This window comes from Cornus florida, unplaced genomic scaffold, assembly GCF_030987335.1.
Source record: "Cornus florida cultivar Cherokee Brave unplaced genomic scaffold, ASM3098733v1 CherokeeBrave_3.0.0_Hap2_Chr04, whole genome shotgun sequence".
Lineage (NCBI taxonomy): Eukaryota > Viridiplantae > Streptophyta > Magnoliopsida > Cornales > Cornaceae > Cornus > Cornus florida.
In genome coordinates, this window is record NW_026775574.1 from 34,832,367 (window position 1) to 34,858,290 (window position 25,924).

The 25,924-nt window shown below is 37.9% G+C and overlaps 1 protein-coding gene across 4 annotated transcripts in view; it reads right to left on the minus strand.

Moving 5' to 3' along the window:
- Positions 1–25,924, minus strand: part of LOC132303138 (uncharacterized) — a 45,174-nt gene that overhangs the window by 12,254 nt on the left and 6,996 nt on the right. The window contains exons 2-3 of one of the 4 annotated variants that reach the window (XM_059800258.1): positions 21,410–21,463; positions 11,629–11,725 (exon numbers count right to left, since the gene is read on the minus strand). In XM_059800258.1, coding sequence (XP_059656241.1) covers positions 11,629–11,725; positions 21,410–21,463 — 151 coding nt within the window. The remainder of the gene's footprint in view (positions 1–11,628; positions 11,726–21,409; positions 21,464–25,924) is intronic. The other 3 variants (XM_059800259.1, XM_059800260.1, XM_059800261.1) reach the window with 3 other exon arrangements.

The window sequence follows — 25,924 nt, forward strand, 5'->3', positions numbered from 1 at the left end:
TGGTTGTTTTTAATGAAAGACCGTTCTGAACTTTTTCCCATATTTCAATTATTTTTAAAAGAAATTGAAGTTCAATTTGGTTGTGTTATACGAACTTTACAATCTGATAATGCTATGGAATATGTCAAAGGTGCTATTTCTACCTTTTGCGACTCTCGTGGCATCTTGCATCAAACTTCTTGTTCTTATACTCCCCAACAAAATGGTGTAGCCGAACGAAAAAATAGGCATTTAATTAAAATAGCTCGGACATTGACGATCCATATGCATCTTCCAAAGGCATTTTGGGGAGATGCTGTTTTAACTGCTTGTTATTTAATTAATCGTATGCCATCTTCTGTTCTTAATTGGAAATGTCCTTATTCCCTTGTTTTTCCTACCCGGCCATTATTTGCATTACCACCTCGTGTTTTTGGGTGTGTGTGCTTCGCTCACATATTACGCCCTGGCACTGATAAATTGTCCCCTCGTGCCATTAAGTGTGTCTTTATCGGATACTCTCGGACTCAAAAGGGTTATAAATGTTGGGATTCTAGCACTCGTCGTGCTTTTGTGTGCATGGACGTTACCTTTTTTGAGGACACTCCTTATTTTTCTTCACATGGTTCGTCTTTAGATACCGAGTTCTTGCTTCCATTGCCTGTTGTGTCACACTCATCAGCCTATGTCCCACCACGACCACCTCCAGTACCACTGCCACCTCAAGTGCCACCACCACTTCAAGTGTATAGTCAACAATCACAGCTAGCACCCCCCCAATTGTCTACTTCTATTGAGGCTCCTATTGCTGCTAATGATCTTCCTATTGCCTTATGCAAAGGTATTCGATCTTGTGTTACTACACATCCTATTTCTAACTTTGTCTCATATACTCATGTTTCACCCACTTTCTCTTGTTTTTTATCCACACTATCTACTATACTTGTTCCCAAGACTTTGCAAGATGCTCTTTCTCATCCTGGTTAGCAACAAGCCATGATCGATGAAATGGATGCTCTTCATCATAATGGGACATGGGATCTTGTTCCCTTACCTCCTAGTTCCAAACCGGTTGGTTGTAAGTGGGTCTACACTGTCAAATATCTCCACGATGGTTCTATTGAGCGTTTGAAAGCTCGTCTTGTTGCAAAGGGGTACACCCAAACTTATGGTGTTGATTATGATGAGACTTTTTCCCCTATTGCAAAGATTTCTTCTATCCAGGTCCTTATTTCCATTGCTGCCAATCGTAACTAGCCATTGTTTCAATTAGATGTGAAAAATGCTTTCTTACATGGCGACTTAGTTAAAGAAGTTTATATAGAGCAACCACCTGGGTTTGTTGCTCAGGGGGAGTATCGTCATACCGTTTGTCGCCTTAGAAGGCCCTGTATGGATTGAAGCAATCTCCAAGGGCTTGGTTTGGAAAGTTCTCTGCGGCAGCATTAGCATTTGGTTTTAAGAGATGTCAGACAGACCATCGGTGTTTCACCAGCACACTAAAGCTGGTTTCATTTTCCTTGTGGTATATGTAGATGACATTGTGATCACAGGTGATGATTCTGAAGGTGTTGTTAAATTGAAGTTGTTTCTTCAAAATCAATTCCACACTAAAAACTTGGGTCAACTCAGATATTTCTTGGGTATTGAAGTTGCTAGATCCAAGGAAGGTATAAGTTTATCTCAAAGGAAATATGTGTTGGATTTATTAGAAGAAACAGGTATGTTGGGTGGTCGTCCTGTTGATGCTCCTATGGATCCAAATACAAAACTCTTATCAGATGAGGGTGATCTATTTGATGATTCTGGCAGATATCGACGGCTTGTTGGGAAATTAATTTATCTCACTATCACTCGACCGGATATGTTATATGCAATTAGTGTTGTAAGTCAGTTCATGGGATCTCCTAGGATACCACATTGGAATGCAGTTCTATGGATTATCCGATACCTCAAGCAAGCTCCAGGTTTTGGGTTGCTATATAAACCAAATGGACATCTTAGGGTAGAAGGTTTCACAGATGCTAAATGGGCTGGTTCTCCATCAGATAGGAGATCTACTACAGGCTACTGCACATTTGTTGGTGGAAATCTTGTTACATGGAGAAGTAAAAAGCAAACAGTGGTAGCCCGGTCTAGCGCTGAAGCAGAGTACAGGGCGATGGCCCATACCTCTAGTGAGTTAACGTGGATACAACACTTTCTTGAGGAACTTGGGTTAATAGTCAAGACTCCTATTCCATTGTTCTGTGATAACCAAGCAGCTGTTCATATTGCATCCAATCCGGTATTTCATGAAAGAACCAAGCATATTGAAGTTGATTGTCACCTCACCCGAGAGAAAATATTGAGCAAGAACATCTCTACTCCATTTGTGAAGTCAGAAGATCAATTAGCTGATATGTTTACTAAGGCTCTTGGTCATAATCGGTTAAAAGCAATTTGTTCCAAGCTGGGATTATAAGATATATATTCTCCAGCTTGAGGGGGAGTGTTAGAACAGTTATATGTAAATAGGTATTTATGTTGGGGTCATATTGTAATTAGACATAGGGTTTGTGGCCATTATGTAAATAGGCCTTTCTTGTATTGTATATATATTTGTGTTATGTGTAAGGGTTTTTAAAATATGAAGAAAGGGGCTGCGCCTCTCTCTCTCTCAGCCATCTCTACTCTCTCTCTCTCTATAATCTATAAATTTAACATCTTTTTATATTTCTTCTCTAAGAATCCTAAATTGCCTGAAGCACATATCGGTTGGTTTGGTGGTGACTAGGCAGTAGATTTTTCTAGATTTTTAGCCTTCATGTCTAAGTCAGTACCAGGATTAGTTGGATTAATCCAATTCAAGCTTACATGCTCTGGGCCTCTGGTGCACCCTCACGGTAGATTTTTTTTCTTTATGCCCAACACAGCATCAGTACCAATGGATCTTAGTCCAAATAGAGCTTATACGCTCTGGCACACATGCAATTTTTTAGCCAAATTAAACATAGGTCCCTAATGATTCTTAGAAACAAAACCTAGAAAGTTCATGAGGAGGTAAAGGCTCAGTCGCACAGGTCAGAGCAACATTAAAGTTGGACAAATTTGTTTGCTTGCAGCTATGTAAGGAGAGACTGAAAGGTAAGCAGATATTAAGCCTTTTCATTATAGTCCTTTCAATATTCTGAAGAAGAATGACTTATCAGAGAAAAAAATTATTAAAAAAAAAAGATTAGAATGCATTTTAAATTGTCACCTATTTATGCAGATGCATGAAATTATCAATGCTAAAAACACGAAACTTTCAAACTTCCCTGTCAGAGGAAGGGACAGAGCAAGATATTTCATTGCCTACACTTGGTGATGTATTCATTGAAAAGGAAGATCCGCAGGCAGATGATTGCATTAAAAACATAAAGATCATAAAGTCGTGACAAGGGCACAATCAATCTTTCTGTATCAAGAACAAAACGTTTGTTACCTAGTCTGACCAAGTAGTTCAGCAAAGAAAAGGAGAAGCATGATTTCTCCCACCCGAAGTTCCAGTTTGGTGGGAGCTAAAAAATACCAAACGGGATAATCCATGGTGCAGGAGGATCATCATCGTGAAACTCACAGAAAAAAAAGGGTTTTTTCTTTTATTACATGCATTGTAAGACCCCTCTCCTGTTATTCCCGCTATTCCCTTGGCGTCCACGAGCTTAACCTTGTCGTTAATGTTTCGGAGTGACAATTTTCGGAGCCCCATCAGCTCTGACGACATCTCAACCACGAGCAGCAGCTCTGTCGAGATTCCGACGGCTGTGGTGACCAAGGTAGTGGCCACGGGGCCATTGGGATCACTGGCAACCTGACGGTGGCGTCGACGGCGACAGTGACGGCAAGGCAGAAGTAGTGGCGAGGAATAGTAAGGGTGTCACCTGTGGGTTCACTTTGGTGATTAGGCAGCAGAGAGATGGAGGAAGCCGTCGCCATCATACTAGCGTTCAAATCTTGAATTGTATGGAGTTGTACTTTTGAGACTTTTCAAAGACACAACCAAGAAAACTAGAGTAAAATTCAATATAATATGAGCAGAGAATAAGAGATGAATGAATTCAAATTACAAAGGCAGAGAAAGAAGTTATATATTAATGTACATATGTTGAGTGACCTATGGCAAACAAGGAAGAGTATGAAGGAAGAAGGGGTTTCCGTAGAGGACGACGAGGTGAATAGACAATTTTACATTGCAATTTTTTTTCTTTTTCCTGGTTTGGGTTTTGATAAGATGTAGTTTGATAAATGAATTAGGTATATGTATTTAATACAACAAGCATTTCTCTTCTTCTTATTTTTCTTTTTCCTTTTTGGTTTGATTTTCTGAAAAGTAACGTGTTACTGATAGGGGTATTTTGGAGAAAATTCAATCCATTCTAGGTTTAGAGGTGGTGTAATCAAATATTGGAATGGTAATCATTCCATTCCTGCATCATTCCATGTTTGCAACCAAATAGTAGAATAAGAATGACCATTCCATTATTTTCTCATTCTCATTCCATTCCCACCTACATACCAGACGTAGCCCTTAGGGCTTGTAGGCATGATCCATCATAGCAATATGAACTTGATAGGTCTTCTTACAATTTGATAGAAAATCTTTTTCCATCCCTGACTAGCCTTTCCTACAAACACAGAGGAAAGCTGACATTTCTCAATGAATTTAACTGCATCTATCATTTATGAGATTGTCATGTCAACCAGATATAGAGCATGGCTTAAATTCTGAATCCTGGTTGTCCTGTAGTCCTGAAGAAGAGGACGAAGATGGTCGTAACAAGCTACCCAGAAATCTTTGAAGTTGAGTTTTATCCTTGATTTCATCTGGAAATTTAGAGGCAAACTCAATACTGCGATCAATAGGTCTAATTTTCCCATCACAAATTTCATGACCAAGAAATCTGACCTTAGTTAAAAACAGTTTTAGTTTAGGAGCAGAAACTACTAAACCACTTCGGTAAATGACATCTTTGAAAATTTTCAAATGTTTATAATGCTGATCAATTGAGTTTGAGAATATGAGAATATCATCAATATAAACAATAGAAAATTCAGTGAAAGGATTAAATATGTCATTCAAAATATGTTGAAATTCTGAAGGAGCATTTTTTAATCCAAATGGCATCACTGTCCATTCATACTGTCCGAAAGGTACGCAAAAGGCTGTCTTGTACCTGTCTTCTTCTGTGATTTGTACCTGGTAATATCCAGATTTAAGATCAAATTTAGAGAAGATCATAGCAGATTGTAACCTATCTAAAAGATCTTTGATGTTGGGAATTGGGTATCGGATCCAACTTAAAGTAAGATTAAGTGGCCGATAATCAATAACCAATCGAGGAATTCCTCGTTCTTTTTCAGCATTTTTATTGACATAAAAAGCTCTGCAACTCCAGGGGGAGTAGCTAGTAGTGACAAGCTTCTTAGCCATTAAAGAACTGATTTCAGTCTTACATAATTCCAAGTAGTCAGCCTTCATGTGGCTGGGGCTAGCTTTAGAAGGAATCATGCTATCGGTAAACCCCTTTACATAGGGTAAAGAAACAATATGCTTCTTTCTAGCCCAAAAAGCATTAGGAATCTCACTACAGATTTCTTTTAGAAAGTGTTGTCTGAGTGACTCAATTTTCTGTTGCTCAGTGGGTTGTACCAATCTTTGATTAATTGCTAAGGAGGATACCTCCTTTTGCAAATAATTCAGTTGCTTTTCCTTAAAGATAATGTTATCTTTAAGAGTATTGATATGCTTATTTACTGGTGGGGTCAAGAACTGGAAAGTAATTGACTGGCCATGTAAAGTAGAGCATATACCATGAGAATCAATTTTCTCAATTGGCATAATCAAAGCTAAAAAGGGAGTGCCCAAAATAACTTGTTGTGCCATGTTTCTGATGAGTAAGAAAGTAGATGGTAGACAAATACCTTCTTTACAAATGAAAACATGATTAAGTTTATACTTAATCTGCATCTTACCGCCACTTGCACTGGTAAGACCTTGAGTGGTTTTCTCAAAATATTGAGTGGGAACCAATCCTTCCTGTATGCAGTTCATGTCTGCACCACTATCAACTAAGGCAATTGCATTAGTGATTGTGTACTCCTGATTAATTACCAAATTGATAGATATATACCATTTTTGGTAAGTAACTTGATTCAAGAGTTGAAGATAATTAGTACCTTCGGATTGAGGAACTTCATCATTGGATGATGAAGATGGGATTGCAGATTTTGCTTTTAAAAGAGTAATTTCCAAATCCATCTTAGTCTGACTAGACTTTAATTGGCGAATTTCTTCTTTTAAAAGATTAATCTCCATTCTAAGGTCAGGGAGATTAGCAGGACGAGAGTTGTGTCCTTGATGTTCTAATCTGCTTAGAACTTCTTTCATACTGTAATGATTTTCTGCTCTCAGAAAATCTGGATTATCCGTATCCTCTGTAGATCTTGCCAAAGCAGAACCTATTTCAAAGACTTTCATCTTAATTTGAGGATCCTGGATATGATCTATAAGATCCAATAAGGATTGTTGAGTTGAAGTTAAAACATTTAAGCTTAACCCATTCATCTCAACAATTGCCTTATAATAACTATCATGTGAAGGATTACAGGAACATCTAGGGTTTTCAATCTCTGCTTCAGAGGAAGAAGAAGACTGTAATTCCATAACAACATCTCCGTAATCACTTGATGATTCTGGTTCAGAAGAACTAGTATTAAGTAACAATTTACTTAATTGAAGTCTCAGTTCCTCTTCTATGTGAAGACTACTGAGCTTTTCCTTAGTTCTGCATTTGTTTGCATAGTGGCCTATACGTCCACATTTGAAACATTTAGCCTCAACTTTGGGCTTTCCTTTACCCTTTGCTTTAGGAGTATATCTCCTTTTAGGCTTAGTATACTGTCTAGAATTATCCTTTTCTTTTGAATAATTCTTTCTTTTGGAATACTTCCTTTTATAAGGTTTTTCAACCTTATTTCTTTTCCTAGGTTTAGGATAAGATAAGGGAGTCTGATAGGCAAATTGATCACAAAATTCACCTACTTCCTTTCGACCAGTTAATCTTTGGGATTTTAACTGGGATTGTAACTTCAGATCATTACAGAGAGCTAGACCTTCTTGGATTACAATGTTAACTAATCCACCATAGGTATAGTTTCTGTAAGGGATAGAGATACCATTATTCATATCTCTAAGCTTTTTCCTGATTCTTTCAGCAAAGAAGGTTGGTAAACCATCTACAAATTTGGCTTTCCAGTGCTCATGATTTGCATCATTAAGTTGGAGAACCTTTGCCAAGAAGACATCTTTATACCACCGGAAATGAGTTAAAGATGGACATCTTAGATTTTGTAGGAGTTCACGACTCCGTTCACTATTAGCACCTTCAGGGCCAACAAAATGTTGGATAATAGTGGTAATGAGTGTATAAACCGCATCAGGAGCAGGGCCTGATTGTTGAGTAGCTTCATCTTTAACAATCTTGGTAGCAGCAAAGATTTCAGCTTTCTGAATGTCAGTGAGAACATTATCCCACCATCCTTTAAGGATTCCTGTAAAACCAGCAACGACAAACTTAGCAATGGTTGGGTCAGTATTGTGGTTGATTTTACAAACTTGGCTATACATCAATATTTGATGAATAACCTCGTAAATCTGATAATCAGATTTGCCATCTATGTTCCATTCATAAATGGTCTTGCCATGAAAAGATTTCTGTGTATGAAAATAATCTTCTTCATACAAGATATCTTGAGGTGTGGGTCTGGGATAATAATATCGACTCGGAGCAGGGGCTGTATTTGAGTGGATATTCTTATCATAGACAATTCTGTTGAACTCAGGTAACTGAGTAAGATCCTTTAGGACTTCCTCAATATGAGGCAACACATTCTCAGAATCAGAACCAATTTCAGATTCATCACGGGATAAAGTCTGAATTTTAAGTCCTTGAATTTTCTGAGTAAGAAGAGTAAGAAATTCTTCATTCTTCTTAGGATGTGTCAGATTGAAGCCTTGAACTTCAATTGCAGGTTTCACCAATGCTTTGGATAAGGAAGCTTCTGGAGGAGAAGTTTTCACAGAAAGACACTTAGTATTAATTGTATTTAATACCGTGTCTAGTCCCGTTTCAATTCTCCCAAGCTGGGATCCTATCGTTTGTAAGCAAACATTGGTATAATTGTTCTGCTTGTAAACATGAGTAATGTCCTTTCTAGTAGCAGTACTAGTTGGATCAATTACTTTTGGTTGGCTATAAGCCTTGGTTTCCACTTTAGAACCACTGTCCGGGTCAATTCTTTTTAGAATTAGATGGTCAGGGGGAGGATGGACAGAGTGGAAAACCTTATCTTCAGATGTGGTCCATGGTTTGAGGAAATCATCCAATATGTTAATATTAACAAGAGAATGATTGGTCATATAGAACCAAGAGACAAAAGGTATAACCATTTTGTGTTCTTGTATGTAGTCATAAAATTGGGTTTTAAAAAGCTGTAACTGATGTTGGTCAAAACTTTTGAAATACCAATTTCTGAATTCTTTATATTGATCCTGTTGAAATTCAGTATTAATGGCAATTCTATCAGGGACAAAATCCATTAAAACTAATATTCCTGAGGGTCATTGATATCTGTGGGATCTTCAAATTGATCCTTAACAGATTCGTTTCCGATTCCCATTTCAGATGGAGTTGGGCTGAATTCAATTCCAAATTGGCGACGAGACATACCTATTGGTGCTTTCTCGTATACCCCTCTTGGAATTTGATTCGGAGATTGTTGTATTCCTTTCAGCTTGAGCTTGGAATCAACTGCTTCAGGGAGTCCTTCCTTTCGGTAATCGGACGAGATCGAGTGTCTAGAAGGAGGACAAGAAACGCGATAAGGAAGATGACTTCCTTTGGATGATGTAGATCTGGATAGATCTAAGGATTTTCTGAAATTCAGAAAAACATCACCATCCTGGTCCTGAATTACACAGTCTAGGCTATGGTTAGCAATTGGCTGTGCTGGAACGGCATTAGAAATCGTCCAGTGTTCAGGAAATGTTATCTCACTCCAAGGAATCATCCTTTTCGTGGCAACATTTGAGGTGTACATGTTAGTATCCCATAACGCTGTTACTCCTTTAGAGTCTTTGCGTATGGCCTTGGGACACATAGTATCAAGTACTTTGTAATGGATGCGATAAATAACACTTATCACTTCCGATCCAGGTAAGTAATCATATCCATAAGTCTGCACCCTAAGACTAACGGCCTCATGGATATTTTTATCGGTTAAAGATAAATTCAGACTAGGATAGACATCAAAATAAACCGGTCCATGACATAGACTGGTTTCCAGTGCACCCATCAAAGAAGGGTGAAATTTCAGACATCGAGCATCCCTTAAGGTTGCTTGAATGCAGGCATCCATACCTAACAAGGTTAAAGGTTTAAAAGCAATTTGAATTAAACCTATATGGATGTACTTATATTTATGCATGTGCCTCTGAAGGTCACGGGGAGACAATAACTTAATTATTGTATCCTTAGTGCTTAATTGCATGGTTTGTTCCATGGTCTTGATAGTCCATAGATCAGCTAAATTAAGCATTCCGATTTTGTAAATGCTTTTTGCACTTACTGGAGGGATAGTCCATTTGTTCAATTGATTTTGAACATTGGTCCATTCCACGACTTCAGTATTTTTTACCAGTTCTGAATCCTGGTTGTCCTGTAGTCCTGAAGAAGAGGACGAAGATGGTCGTAACATGGCTGTTAATTATTGTTAATGCTTTAAGGTCTGAGCAGTCTAAATATTATAATATTATATAGTGAACAGTAAGTTACTATTCTGTCGTCGTTCTGCTTAAGAGAGATTCTATTACTCGTCTGTCAACGATTTACTGGAAACAATACCCTGTGCAGCAATCTAATGCAAAAACGGGTTAAACATTCCAACGCGACTTTTGGACGACCCATAATTGAATCTGTGATAAACATAATTTGGACAGAATAATATTCATATTGTTCATTATATAATGACGATAATATTCATGCTACCAGAACCTAAAAAGCATTAACAATAAGAATTTAAGCCATCATAGCTCTGATACCAATAATATGCAAATATAATAATTATAATAATTATAATAATTAATATGCAAAGGATCGATAGATTAACAACAAGTATTGAATAGACTTACAGAAAACTTTCTTTATTCAACTTCAAACTTGTACAGAGAAATATTACAGAGGAAAGAAAAGAAAATTGAAAGATACATTGAAGGGAAACATTGCCTTCTATTTATACATAAAATGGACTTAAAATTAACATTTTGAAGTCCGCATAGTGCATGGGATCGTGTGCTAGAATAATGCAGTCGGTCGGCCCACCACTAAGTGTTGTCTCCTTATCTGATGGAAAGTAGACATCTGATGAAGGGAATACTGTTGAATCAAAGACTTTTGGGAAAAGTTCTTTGTCTTCTTCTGTCGGTAGGATAAGAGGAATCTTTACTTTTTGGGTGGATTCATCTTGTCCTTCAAATGTCCTGTGAGAGAGTCCCAATAATCTGCTATTGAAATCTCGTCTTCGGAATTAAGATCTTCATTGGGATCTTGAGCATAACCTGCGAGACAGGAAAACTGATTTCCGTCTTGACTGGTCTGGCTAGAGACTGACACCATGGATGCATCATCTCTTACTGTGGGAGTTCAAAGGATTTAACAAATTTGTTCCTCATAAAATCCATGCATTTAACCATTAAATCTGCTTCGGTAATTAATGGTTGTTGTTTTCTGATCATATCTTTAACAAGTTCAAATGGGTTAAAGATTTCAGGTTCTGGAATAGTTAACTTTGACAAAAATGGAGACTAAATACTCCTAGTTAAGAGGAACGATCAGTTCAAACTTCAAATGGAAGGCAATAGAATCTGTCAACAAGAGAAAGGTTAAAAGGTATGCGAGTCAATGCTAAGGACATGACAGTTCGTTGTAGAGTGATCTAAGCATATGGAGACCGATACATACATTTGGACCTCAAATCCTGAGTTTTAATATAAGTCTACATTAAATCAACTAAATCTGTTTTATCTTGGTGGACGCTATGTTCGGTAGCATGGAAATGGAATTGGAGAAAAATTAGTTCAAACATTAAACTATTTTTTCTCCGATTCCAATTCTAAGGCACCAATTCCATGCTATTTACATGGACTTGGGTACGGGTCTCGGCCACGGGTATGCATCCATTTGTCGGACGTGTCAAATCTCGAAACAGAAGGACACACGAACACGGCTAAATATTCATTTTATTAATTATTTTATTTTATTTTCTCGAGTAAAGTGATGTTTTTATCTAATATAATGTTCAATATAGGCATTAAACTCTTTTTAAAGTAATAATATAATGTAATTGAATAATTGGATATGTTTTTTAAGTACATGTCTAACCAAAAGTGTCGGACACATATCCCATACCCACGTCCGAGGGAAATGTGTTCGGATACTTCACTTCTTTTGAAGAGTCCATGTAACAGAGATTCCATGCTTCCGAACATAGCAGGAAAGTATTTCCAAATATAATGATTTAATTAGTTATATTGTTACAAATCTCAATAAAGAACAGCATGAAACATACAATATACAAATCTGTAGACAAACCTCCCAAGTGAAAGCAAATTGCCGAAGGTGAATGTTATTCCAAACTTGATTGGATTGAAGAAAACAAGAATTGACTGTCAAATATGAAGAAAGAGAAATGCAAGTTAGTTCCATTAAAGGCTAACAATATCTCTCCCCATCAAATTAAAGGTTTTCAATAACATAAAAATGTGAGACCTCTTTGGCTATGAAGCCGTACAAACAGAAAATGCAAGGCAATAAGCATTGAAATTGAGTAAATGTAATTTCAAGTAAATCTCTGAAAGAAATAAGTCAATGGACCCAAAGGGAAACAAACCATTCAAAAATGCTCTAAAAGTTTTTCATCGAAACTGTGAATCAAAATATGAGTGCGCGAGTAGTTTTGAAGATGTTAATCAATAAAAGGTCATTATTCAATCTCCATTCTTCCATTGCTGGGAAGGGTCACATATCAGTTACTCCTTCATTAACTTTGTCAGATACACTTCATGTTCCACAGTTAACTACAAATTTTATTTCTGTTAGTAGCGTTACCAAATAATTAAATTGTAGTGTAACGTTCTTTCCCTCTCAGTGTATTTTCCAGGATCTGGTGTCGAAACAGACGATTGGCAATGGGCGTGAAGTGGACGGTCTATACCATTTGGATGCTCCTTTGTCACCTCAAGCACATTCAGCTTCATTTTCTAATTTTGTTTCATCTAATAAAGCCCAGCTTATGCATTGGCACATGCGTTTGGGACATATTTCTTTCGGTTATTTAAAACATTTATTTCCTTCCTTATTTTGTAATGTGACAGTATCAGATTTATCTTGTGAGACATGTCATATGGCTAAACATGTTCGTTCGAATTATCCTGCTAGTAATAATAAATATGCTTTAACACCTTTTGATCTTGTTCATTCAGATGTGTGGGGTCCTTGCCCAGTTACTTCTAGTCTTGGATTTCGATATTTCGTGTTGTTCATTGATAATCATAGTCGTGTTACATGGGTTTATCTTATGAAAACCAAAAATGAGGTATAAACCATTTTTAAAAAATTTATGACAATGGTTCAGACTCAATATGGTCGTACCATTAAAAATTCAGATCTGACCAGGGTACGGAGTACACTTATGGGAAGGTACAGCGATAATGTAAAGAATTTGGGATTGAGCATTAGATGGCTAATGTTAAAACTCCTCAACAGAATGGCCGTTTTGAGAGAAAGAATTGCCACATCCTTGACTTAGCCAGAGCAATCTGCATTGGCATGAATGTTCCCTAGTCATTTTGGGGAGATGCAGTTCTTACAGCTGTTTACATCATTAATAGGACTCCTTCTAGGGTTCTTAACTTTGCAGCCCCACTCTCAATCTTACATCCCAATTCATCTCTTTTTTTTATTCCTCCGCGAGTCTTTGGGTGTGTGTGTTTTGTTCAACAATTGGGGCAGATTCGTACAAAGCTTGACCCCAAAGCTTTGAAGTGTGTGTTTTTGGGCTATTCTCACTCTCAAAAAGGTTATAGGTGTTACCATCCTCCCAATCGTCGGCGGTATATCCATGGATGTTTCTTTCTTTAAGCATACACCATACTATAGTAGTTCAGTTGGTTCTCAAAGTGAATGGTTCCCATTGAATATAATGGATGATCACTTTCTTCCGTCTTCAACTACTCTACCTTTACCTGTTTCGTCTTCTATGATTCCTCCTCGTGATACCCCTTTAGCAGGGGGAATTGTTCCTTTTTCACAGGTTTATAGTCGGAGACAACAGGTACAAGCTTCTACTCCCACGATCGATTGCCCTATTCCTTCAGCACCAGCTCTGCCTTCTCAAGCTATTCTTTTGCTTGATGATCGCCCCATTGCTCTTCGAAAGGGTAAACATTCTTGTACATACCCTACTTCTAATTTTGTTTCTGATCATGCTCTCTCACCCTCCTATCGGAGTTTTCTTGTTTCTGTTGCCTCGGTTCTTCTTCCTTCTAGTGTTGCAGATGCACTAGCACAACCTCAATGGCGTGATGCTATGACAGAAGAACTACAAGCATTTGAGAAAAATCAGACTTGGGACATGGTTCCACTTCCTATTGGACGAAAGGTTGTGGGTTGTCATTGGGCGTTTACAGTTAAGCATAATCCAGATGGGTCAGTTGCTTGTTACAAGGCCAGTTGGTTGCCAAGGGTTATGCTCAAACTTATGGCATAGATTATCAGGAGACTTTTGCCCCTGTTGCCAAGATGAATACCATCCGTGTATTATTTTCCGTTGCTGCGATTTGATCTTGGCCTCTATTTCAGTTAGATGTCAAGAATGCCTTTCTTAATGGTGATTTGCAGGAGGAGGTGTACATAGTTCCTTCTCCGGGCTTTCGTTCTCCTGCACATTCTGGTATGGTATGTCGTCTTCGTCGTTCTCTGTATGGCCTCAAGCAGTCTCCTCGAGCTTGGTCTGATCGCTTTGGCACTGCCATGCTCAAGTTTGGTTTCCATCAAAGTGCAACTAATCATACCTTGTTTTTATGTCATTCAGGGGGTAAGACAGTTGCTCTCATTGTGTATGTCGATGATATTATTCTTACCGGCGATGATACTATCGGAATTGCCGAGGTTAAGAGCTATCTTGGCAGTCAATTTGAGATTAAGGATCTTGGTCCCCTACAGTACTTCTTGGGCGTTGAGGTGGCTCGCTCCAAGGCTGACATTTTCATCTCTCAACGCAAATATGTTCTTGACTTGCTTTCTGCTTCTAGTCAGCTTGGCACTCATCCTACTGATACTCCGATTGAGCAGAATCATCGGTTCGCTGATTCTGAGGGGGAGTTGTTGTCAGATGTTGGACAGTATCAACGACTTGTAGGGAAGCTCATCTATTTATTCATGACTCAACCTAGCATTGCTTATGCCGTGAGTGCCATGAGTCAATTCATGCACTATTCTCCTACCCCTCACCTTGATGTAGCAATTCGGATCCTTCGCAACTTAAAAGGGTGTCCGAGTCGTGGTATTTTGTTTGCCAATCATGGTCACTTACGTGTTGAGGCTTGGACAGATGCTGATTATGCAAGATTAGTTTCAAATAGGAGGTTAACTTCAGGTTATTGTACCACTATTGGTGGTAACTTGGTTACTTGGCGCAGTAAGAAGCAAGATCTTATCTCTCTCGATCTAGTGCAGAGGTAGAGTATAAGGCTATGGCTTTTGGGGTATGTGAGTTGCTATGGCTGAAAACCTTAATGACAGACTTGTGCCTTCCAGTGTCGCTTCCATTCTCACTCTACTGCGACAACAAGTCTGGCATTAGCATAGCAACAAATCCCGTTCAGCATGACAGGACTAAGCATATAGAGGTGGACCGTCACTTCATTCGAGAGTAGATCATCTCTGGTCAAATTGGCACTCAATTTGTCACAAGCTCTCAGCAGCTTGCAAACATTCTTACAAAGGGTGTTAGCAAGATTATCTTTGAAAATGCATTATCCAAGTTGGGCGTTTCAGATATCCACGCACCAACTTGAGGGGTAGTGTTAGCATATATGATATCCACGATTTATGGGATGACTTACAATAATAACAGAGATTTGACTATGCCATAGAATATGCCATAAAATAGGTTGTGATTTGATTTAGATTTGATTTAGTTTCCTTTCTTGTAAGAAGAGCATGTGCTTTTTTTATCTATAAATACTAGAGCTATGAATGAGTGATTCATATCGCCTTTACAAATTATAAATCTCATTCAAACCTTTTACATATTTCTCTTATCTTTCTTCCATATTGTATTTCTACTACCCTAGCTTATTCAGGCGGTTTCCGGGCTGAAAGTCAACGTGGCTAAGAGTGTGCTTGTTCCGGTAGGGAATGTTAAGAATATTTCTTCTTTAGCTACAGTCCTTGGGTGTAGGGTGAGTTCTTTTCCCATTCCTTATTTGGGTTTGCCCCTAGGGGTTTCTTCCAAGAGAGTGGGGAGTTGGGATCCTGTGATTGACAGGTATGCGAAAAGATTGGCAGTATGGAAGAAGCAATACTTGTCTAAGGGGGGTAAAGTTACTCTTATTAAGAGCACTTTATCGAGCCTTCCCACATATTTTTTATCTATGTTCCAAATCCCATGCTCCATTGCTGATAGGATTGAAAAAATTCAAAGGGATTTCCTTTGGGACGGAAGAGGAGAAGAGTTTAAGTATTACCTTGTCAGATGGGAGCAAGTTTGCAAGCCCATGAAGTTGGGTGGTCATGGTATCAAAAGATTGGTTTCTTTTAATCAAGCTCTCCTGGGTAAATGGTTGTGGAAATATGGGAAGGAAATACATCGTTCTTGGCGAAGGCTAGTCTCTTGTCGGTTTGGGGAAGAGATTAGCAGATGGTCTACCCGTCCAGTTTCTCTTGTGGGAGGAGTCGGGGTGTGGAAATCCATCAGGAAGGGATGGGATGTCTTCTCCTCTCATATCAGATTCAAAGTTCGTAACGGCAGATGCGTTCGTTTCTGGGAAGATCTTTGGTGTGGTGATCAGTCATTATCTCTTACATTTCCTAGATTATACAGTATTGTAGTTGAAAAACACGCCTACGTAGCTGATTGTTATCGGCTTGATAATAGTGGGATTACGTGGGATGTGCATTTTCTGCGTTCCTTTTAAGATTGGGAGTTGGACGAGGTATGTGTTTTTCTGGATCAGTTGTATCGGCAGGAGGGAGTTGGCAGAGGTTATGACGTTCTGACATGGATTCCCTCTTCCCATGGTCGTTTCGAAGTAAGATCTTTGTTCTTATGTCTGTTGAATTTTGGTAGCCTTGACTTTCCGTGGAAGACCATTTGGCGTTCTATGGCTCCAACTAGGGTGGCATTCTTTGTATGGACCGCTGTAAGGGGTAAGATATTGACGATTGATAATTTGAGGAAGAGGGGAAATTGTTTTGTTAATTGGTGTTGCCTATGCAAGTAAGATGGTGAGTCAGTTGATCATATCCTTATGCATTGCCCCGTGGCGCACGACTGTTGGAATCTTATTCATTCATGCTTGGAAAAGATGTCGTGTGAGAAGGGGTGTACGCGATTACTGGAGAATTGTCCCACATTGTGTTTGGTGATGCATCTGGAAGGAGAGAAATAGTAGAATGTTAGAGGGGAAGGAGTTATCTACGGCAACGCTGAAACTTTATATTATTCGCTCTCTTTTCAATTATGTGAAGAGGAGTTCTTGCTCCTCTTCCGATGATTTAATTATTATTTTTTGGATTCTTTAGGGCCTTAGCCCCCGTTTCCACTTTTGTATAAGGAACGCGTTCCCCTTTTGAACGCCTTTTTATTTATTTCTTACTTATCAAAAAAAAGGAATTGTAACTTATCAAAAAAAAAATTAAAAAAAAAAAAAATGAAATTGTAATCCTTATCCAACAAGGAATTGTGTTTGTAACTTTATAAATAGGTACATATGTTGTAAGTTGAGACTTATGAGATTGAGAGAGATGAGTCTCATGAGGGAGTTGATGGGTAGAGATAATATGCGGGTTGGTAGAGTAGGAAAAACACTGGTGACGCTGATGGGTTTCGAAGAGAAATGGAGGAGATGGATCGACACGTGCGTTTCCTCGGTCAGATTTTCTGTGTTAGTGAATGGGTCGCCATCCGGGTTTTTAGGCAGTTCTCATGGTTTGAGGCAAGGGGGCCCACTCTCCCCATTCTTGTTCATTATTGTTATGGAGGCTCTTAGTAGGTTGATGAGAAGGGGTGTGGATTTGGGATTTATCAGGGGCTTCAAGATTGGTCCAGATTCGTTCAACAGATGGAGATCTCTCACCTGCTTTTCGCGGATGACACTCTAGTTTTCTGTGAGGCAAATGTGTCCCAACTGAGATATTTGAGATGTGTCCTAGTCTACTTTCAGGCAATCTCAGGTTTAAAAGTCAACGTGGGCAAGAGTGTACTTATTCCTGTGGGGGGGATTCAGAAGGTGGCTTCTCTTGCAACGGTTTTAGGGTGTGGGACGAGCTCCTTCCCTATTTCTTACTTGGGCTTGCCGTTAGGTGATTCGTCAAGGAGGGTGGGAAGTTGGGACCCAATGATAGAGCATTTCAAGAGAAGGTTGGCTGGGTGGAAAAAACAATATCTTTCGAAGGGAGGGAAAGTTATTTTAGGGAAGAGTACATTGTCCAATCTTCTAACTTATTTTCTTTCGCTTTCCAGATCCCCTCCTCTATTGTTGGAAGACTTGAGATGCTTCAATAAAACTTCCTCTGGGGCAAACAGGGGGAGGAGTTTAAATTTCATCTTGTCCGGTACTCTGGTGGGAGCAAGTGTGAAGGCCCTTTAAGTTAGGCGGTCTTAGGATTAGGAGATTGGCCCCTTTCAATAGAGCGCTCCTAGGCAAGTGGTTATGGAGATTCCGTAGCGAAAGACATAGGTTATGGAGAAAAGTTGTTCCATGTCGTTTTGGGGAAGAGATAGGGGGATGGTCATCTAGGCCGGTCAGATCTGCTGTCAGCGCGGGGGTGTGGAAATCCATTGGGAAGGGATGGGATGAGTTCTCTAAGCATATTAGATTTAGAGTTCGGGAAGGAAGGGACGTCTGGTTTTGGGAGAATACTTGGTGCGAGGATCGCCCATTGTCTTGTTTGTTCCCAAGGTAATAGACATGCTTTGATAGTTGACTGTTATCAACTCGATAGCGGTAGGTTGTCTTGGGATGTGCAATTCCAACGATCCTTTCAGGATTGGGAGTTGGACGACGTCACTGGCTTGCTGAACCTTTTGTATAGACAGGAGGTGGATGGTACTCGTTCGGATTCCTTGACTTGGGTGCCTTCTTCGTAAGGGACTTTTCAGGTCCATTCCTTTTTTCTCTGCCTCTCCGGGTTTCACGGTTCCAATTTCCTATGGAAAACGATTTGGCATTCAAAGGCTCCTCTTAGAGTGGCCTTTTTTGTTTGGACTGCACCTTGGGGCAGGATCTTGACTTTGAACAATTTGAGAAAGAGAAGACAAATCATAGTCAACCGGTGTTGTCTGTATAAGAATGATGGAGAGTCTGTGGATCGCTTTCTTTTGCATTGTCATGTGGTTCATGACTATTGGAGTCTTATTTTGGGTCGGTCTGGCGTCGAATGGGTTGTGCCCCAGACTTCAAGGGATTTGATTAGAGTATGGAGGGGCCAAAGGGTGGGGGCTCATGCTCGTGACTATTGGAGGGTGACCCCCCTTTGTGTTTGGTGGAGTCTTTGGAAATAGCAGAATAGAAAATCTTTTGATGGGGAGGAATTCTCTATTGGGGCATTAAAGTTTTCTATTATTTGTTCTCTTCTTAGTTGGGTTATGGAGAGAAATTGTATATCTAACCATGGACTTTTTGGGTTCTTTGGTTCCATATGACTCCCTTTTTTGGTTTCGGTATTTGTATAGCTCTTGGAACGTGTTCCCCTTTTGAACGTTTTCTAATACAATTTTACTTATCAAAAAAAAAAAAAATCTCTATGAATCATAGTGGAATCTCTTGGATGTAGGCTAGTTTTGGCTGAAGTGTTGAACCATGTATATCTTGTGTTTGTCTGTGATTAATATTGGCTTTTATTGGATCCTAATTTGTCTTAGTTAGTCGCCTGCTTCCGCTGCCCCAACAACATATATATGCAAAGTAGAGGTACATAAAGAGTAGGGTTAGTAGTGTTTTAAAAAAAAAGGAAACTAAATTTCCGTAGATTTAGATAGGTAGAGGGGTTGGTTGACAATCAACACAAATATAGTGACCATAGATCGATAGCTAGATTGATTAAAGTTTACTACCATTATACTTAGAAAATTTTAGAATAGGAAGTTTTCAAACACTTTTATGCAGATTTGGAAAGATTTAAGGAATCAAATCAAATCATGAAATCTTAGAAACCTAATGCATGTACACATGAACCCTAATTTGGCGAGTGCATCCAACTATTATATTACCTTTTCACCCTTGTGGTAGAAGATAACACATTTACTCGTGTGTATAGCTTGAAGTTCCTTCTTCAATCATTTGAAAGAGGAAACAAATATCACTACCTAAATTTTCAAATTTCTAATCTATATTAAAAACAAAAGTTGCACACACCAATAATAAACTATAAGCTTACTCTTTAAGGTTACAGGATATATACTAGCCACTAAATGCTTATTCCTATTATGTTACAGCTAGGCAGGGTCTGGAAGAGAAAAAGGGAGCTCGAGCAGAGCAAGAGCACGTAAAGGACTGAAACAATTGGTAGAAGGGCAACCATGGAGCTAGCTTGTGATGTAGAAAGATGATCTTGGAATTTTAGGAGATACATTCAAGACTTAAAAGCACTCACATAAATCATTTATCCATGCATTACTATTTTGTTCTTGGTAGCTTTAAAAAGGCATATAATATTGTAGAATACGGATACAGATATAAACACATAAAACTAAGTATGCATTGTATACATACATATAGAGTTGCTTTAAACGTGATCAAAATCCTAAGGCATTTTAAAACTGCTGCTCTACCACCTCATCCATTCTCTATGTTTATATCACATTCACAATACCACAATAAAGTAGGTAGAGGATCATTGCATATGATTTTTAAAAGATTTTCTATTTTGAAGAGGGACCAAATCATACCAGAACATGTCCCCTCAAAACTTTGTCCATAAAGGGCAAAAGTTATAAAAATTATGTTTGCCACACCTTTCTTAGGATATGTGCAATATATGTCCTTTCATATGCTTTATTGATTAAAGTAAAATTTTGGATCTGAAATGTTCACCTGGACTAATGATAAACAAGAGAAGCTGTGCAGGCTAAAAGGTCTAAGAACAAGGCTATAATGAGATGAATAAAGTACTTAAAATGGCATTTAAAATATTAAGGACCAGCTAAGGATGTTGTCACTTGACAGCTGCCACTGCTGTTAATTTCAAATGTTATTATTATATACTAGCGCCACTATTCCTACTGCTTTTAAGCATACTATAATTGCTTATATAGGGCTCGTTTGGCAACCATTTCCATCTGCATTTCTGTTTTCATCCGAAACAGAAACAAAATTTTTGTTGTGAAGCATGTTCATTTGTGATTCGAAGCATGTTTGGTAACATAAAATTTTTTGCAAGATTTTTGGAAGCTAAAACATGAAAACATGTTTGGTAAAAAAGTGTTGCATGATTGATTTGACTTAATGGCGACTTAAAAAAGGCCACCTAGAGTTTTTTTTTTTTTTTTTTGGTGCTATTCACCACTACAGTTTTTTGCTACAGCGCAAAAACATTAGGAAACACCAATGTTCCCTATTTGGGCCTCTTTTTTGGCAACAAACATGGTAATATTCAAATGGCAACAAAAAAACATGTGGAGGTGTAACGGTGTTTTGCTTCACTACAATACACTACCCGCAACACAAAACATGCAACAAAAACTGTTGCCAAACAGGCCCATATATATTATTACAAGTGTTTACGTTTCAATTAAAGGAATTTCTTAACATCTGCTTGTTCTTGGACACACAATCTAGATAACTTTTAATAATGAGCGAAACCTAATGCTTTCACCAACTACCATTACTTATATAATCTTATTGGAACCTAAAAGTAGAGACGACAAAGGGGGGAAACACCTCATACACTATAGCTACTAATACTAGGGTTTCAACACGAATACAGGGCTTTAATTAAGTTTTCAAACCAGAAAAACTAAGAAATTCCCATTCATTATTGCAGAAAGAGCACATTTTCCAAGAAAAAATATTCTTAACTGACAATGAAGTAAAAGTATGACTTAAGTATTCATTGTTTGAACTTACCAAGAACGTACAACTTAAACCGGTAACGAAGCATATGACAAAACCGTAAAGCCTCTGCAAGAGAGAAAGAGTAATTAGTTAAAAGTTATCAAGGCCTTTGACGTAGACTGCCAAAAGATTATGATAAAAATAGTACAGAATCTACATATAACTTTTGATCCTACACAAACACCACTTTTTTATTACTAAAACTGTCTTAGATAATGTAAACCTAAAATAAATTCATAGTTAATGCCAGCTGAAGCAGAACTCCTAACCCAATTAATCTTTTTGGCTCAAGCAAGTAACATAGCGAATTTCATTAGTGAATCTCCATTGTTAGATTGCCTTTCAAACATGCCAGTGCGGCAAAGCACACACTAGAAAAGAACGTTAGATCTATTACATGGTTAGTGACTGGTCCATTCAAAGCAACCAATTTTCAAGATAGAAAAAGTTACCATAATATTTTTCTTGGCATTAAAATTGTAAATATTAGTACTTCTAAATGACTCTTGTCAAACATCTTTCTAATAAACTAATTCATGAATAGACTAATCGGGTGATCTTTTTTACTTAATACTTCACATAGCCACCAGCATATAGAAACTGCTATGCTCGTAACGCTATTCATCCAATTCACAAGTTAAATATTTTGACCTCATCCCACAGTTCTATATCAGGCTGCTTCTATTTTCTCAATGAGGCATGTCGATATATACTTCTTTGTCGGGCAGAGGATTGCCTACAATAATGAGTTTGTCTCCTAGATCCTAATAAAAATTGAATTACACTCATCATCGACAGCAACTTCTAGTAACGACCCCAACTGGGCATGAAATATTCTACTTACTGGAAATATATATATTTATTCTACTTTTTTTCAAAACTTCAATTTTGGTTGCTCTCATTATCTGGCAACAATAACAATAATAAAAATTTACATGAACTGGTTCTAGACTGCAAACAGTTAGTAAGGTTAACTTTCTTGTCACAAGATACATCACTTCATCTCCGTTTACTACAATAGATATTGTTCGACATTCTATGATTTTTCTTCCTGCTTCTCCAATAGATTTAGTTTAAGGTCATCCCAGCGCCTTCTCTTCATCAAACCAAATATCAAAGACGAAATATATTCATGTGAAATGTGTTGTTTTTTTAGTAAATATAGATTGGTAATGCAATCTTTTAGTTTATAAAAAGGTGAGGATGAAAAAAATTCAAACCCTACATATGATGACAATTTGAATGTTTTTCACAGCACCTAATAAATTATGGCAGGAACTACGAGTGTATATCCTGCCTAAGAAGCTGAAAGGAGTAGACTAGATGTAGAATAAAATCAACATGAGCCTTCAAGCTTGTAAGATCAAGTTTTTAACATTCCACAAGGCAATGACCCTTAGGCACTAATTACTAAAGGATAAATACAAAATGCAATAAACAAGAGAAATTATCTCTCACGTGTTACATTTGTTCAAATTTGAATTTGATATAATTTGATTAGACAAATATATATTATAGATGCCTATTATTTGCCGAAAGAATGTCATAATACAGAATTGGTCGATTGTTTCATGTGTTTAAATTTGAATTTGATAAGATTTGATTAGACTAATATATATTATAGATGCCTATTATATGCCAAGGTTTGATTAGACAAATATATATTATAGATGCCTATTATTTGCCTAAAGAATGTCATAATACAGAATTGACCAAGGTGAACAGGTAACGCAAGGAAGGTGGTGTTAGGAAGTAGGAAATTAGGAATGACCCTTTAAGGTATTTTTTGACCTTGGAAGCACGGACTTGATTCAACTTAATAATGTTGATAAATCCCTCAGACACACTTTTCATTTGAAAGTTGTAGGTGCCGAGTTCGATATAACGAAAAGTCATGTTTGTTTTTTTTTGATAAGTAAGAAGTCATGTTTGTTCAATGGGCCCACAAGTGGTCAAGAGCCTAGGTTGAGACCTGAGCTGTAACAGAAGGGTCTTCAAGGGGGGTGAGGAAGAGTGCGAGGAACTGATCTTGATGGACTCTTATCAAAGTTATGGAGTGCGAGTTCTCTATAATTGTTGAATCCCTTTAAATGACACCTTAAGTCATCCTTTATACTATCTATCCATGGGTAAAAAATATAGGGTAAAGGAATTAACCACCGGTACCAAAAGGAGATGTCTGATTAGCAAAATTATAGGAAGAGCTGGATGGAACATTGTCTCATGGCTCAAGGCAGCTTGTCATGTCGACAGAAGAGTATGCATTTATTGCGATTGATCCAGAACGAGAATCTTCATTATATGCTAACCTTCAGCTGTGTGTGCACTGGCCTTCATCAATCTTTGAAGAGGAAGAAAAATCTAAAGCACATCATTTTCAAGATCTGCGTTGCTGCCACAGTTTACAGCATATGGAAGGAGAGAAATGAAAAATTATGCTCAAACTCCTCCAAGGATGCTTTGGTTTCTCAAAAGCAAATTCTGGATGTTATCAATCAGGATGTGGCTTAAGAAGGCTTTCAAGTTGTCTGCTGAAATCCAATGGTTACAGAGAGACTTAGTGATGCAGCAGCGGGTAGGGGCGATTCGAAAGCAGAATTCAAGTAGAATAAGAAAGCGATTGAGAGAGAAAGGGAATAATAATAGAGGGAAAGAAATCATAAGAGAAGAAGAATTTAGAAGAGGAGAAGAATTCAGAGGGAGAAGAAATCACAAATAATCTCAAATTCAATATCAATAATAATCATAAAAAATTGACTTTCCCAATGTCTAAACCGACATATAAATAGACATCAAAGAAAACCCTAATCAACCTATTACCATAAATAAAACCCTAAATTGCTGAAATATCCCATAATAATAATAAATAAACAAAAATCCCTAATTCTATCTTTCTTTCCCACGTCTCCAATAATAGGCATGGGCCGTATGGATTTCAAGCTCTCGGGCCAGGCCCGGTTCTTCATCATTCCCTCCCGGTTGAGAAGAACTCTCCTCCGGAGAGTAAATGCATAAGTATATCTCCAAAAAGTATGGGTCAATACTCTGTCTGGTATTTAAAACTGGAAAACCCTTCCATCGAACAAGGTAATAGTCAATATCTCCAAGATGAGGGCCATCACTCTGATAATCAACAATATCCTTTGTCCAAGCCATATAATGCGACTGAAAAGATAGATGAACTAATGCCGATGCTGAGGAAAATGTAAATCCACCTGTAGGAACACATGCCAATAAAATAGGAGGCTCAAAGGTGCCTCGGTTATGTAACAGATACTTCACTTCAAAAATTGAACTAGTACTCATATCCAAAGACCAATCAAAGAAATACGCATTAGGTCCTGATTTTTGAATGATGTGGTAAAGTCTATCAATCTTGGCATGTTTCATCTGGAAGGAGTTTTTATGACAAGGTTGAGGTAGTGCACAAATTATAGCATAATCTCCTTCATTAAATTCATGATTCCTATGACGAGCATGTGCAATGAGTTCATAATTCTTTTTACTTAAGACAATTTCTTGTCGCATATCGGCATAAAAATCATGAACAAGCTGAACGAAGGAATCAACAAACTCAAGTGAATACATACATGGAGGTGAAGGAACATGATCAATGGACTGGCATGGAAATGAATTATAGACAATTTCGAAAAAATAATTGCCAGTAAATTGATTTGTTAAACTTGTATAGGCATATCCCATTATGGGCAATAACAAATTCCAAGTGTCTAGGTGCACATTAGTAAGAAAACTAACCAACTTTCCTAGACCTTGTTTCACAACCTCAATTTTTCTATCAATCAAAGGACGAGATGCAAAAGGAAACTTCAAATTTGTTTCTAAGAATGTCCAAAGTGTCTTCCAAAAATTAGTATTGTACTTGACATCCTTGTTTGACACAATAGACTCTTTTTCAGACACATCTGGACCAATAGAAGTGACTACTTCAGCAAAATCAATGGACAAAAGGACCATGGATGGTAGAGCTTTTGAAAGACAAGACTTGAGAATTGTGGCACAATTGTTCAAAACTTTTTCTCCTAACTTGTAAGATTGAGGTGAAATAGTTTGATTTCTTCCCTTAACACTAGTTAGAAGAGGACGAAGTAGCTCTACTGATATATGGTCGCTTTCTTCGAGGACAAGAGTCATAATTTTCTCCATGGATGAAAAGACACTATCGGAGTGATAATAACCTATTTCCCTTAAAAAGTGTTCAAACATCTCAACAATTAATGCATTACAATCCAAATCAAGCATAACCAAACGTGACTTGACATTTGCAAATGTGTGGATAATTTTGACCCTTTTACCATAAGATGGACTAGATGTACCAGATAAATTTTCAAAAGATGATACAATCATCTGAAATACTTCTACCATTTGATCATCATTGTAAGGGAAATCTGGTGCTGTAATCCTTGTTAACTCACTAAGGCATAAGGCCACTGAAACCCTAACATCACAATCTGAATGCTTTAGAAATTCTTTAGCAATTAAAGCCTTCATTATTGGAGAGAGTGCAGC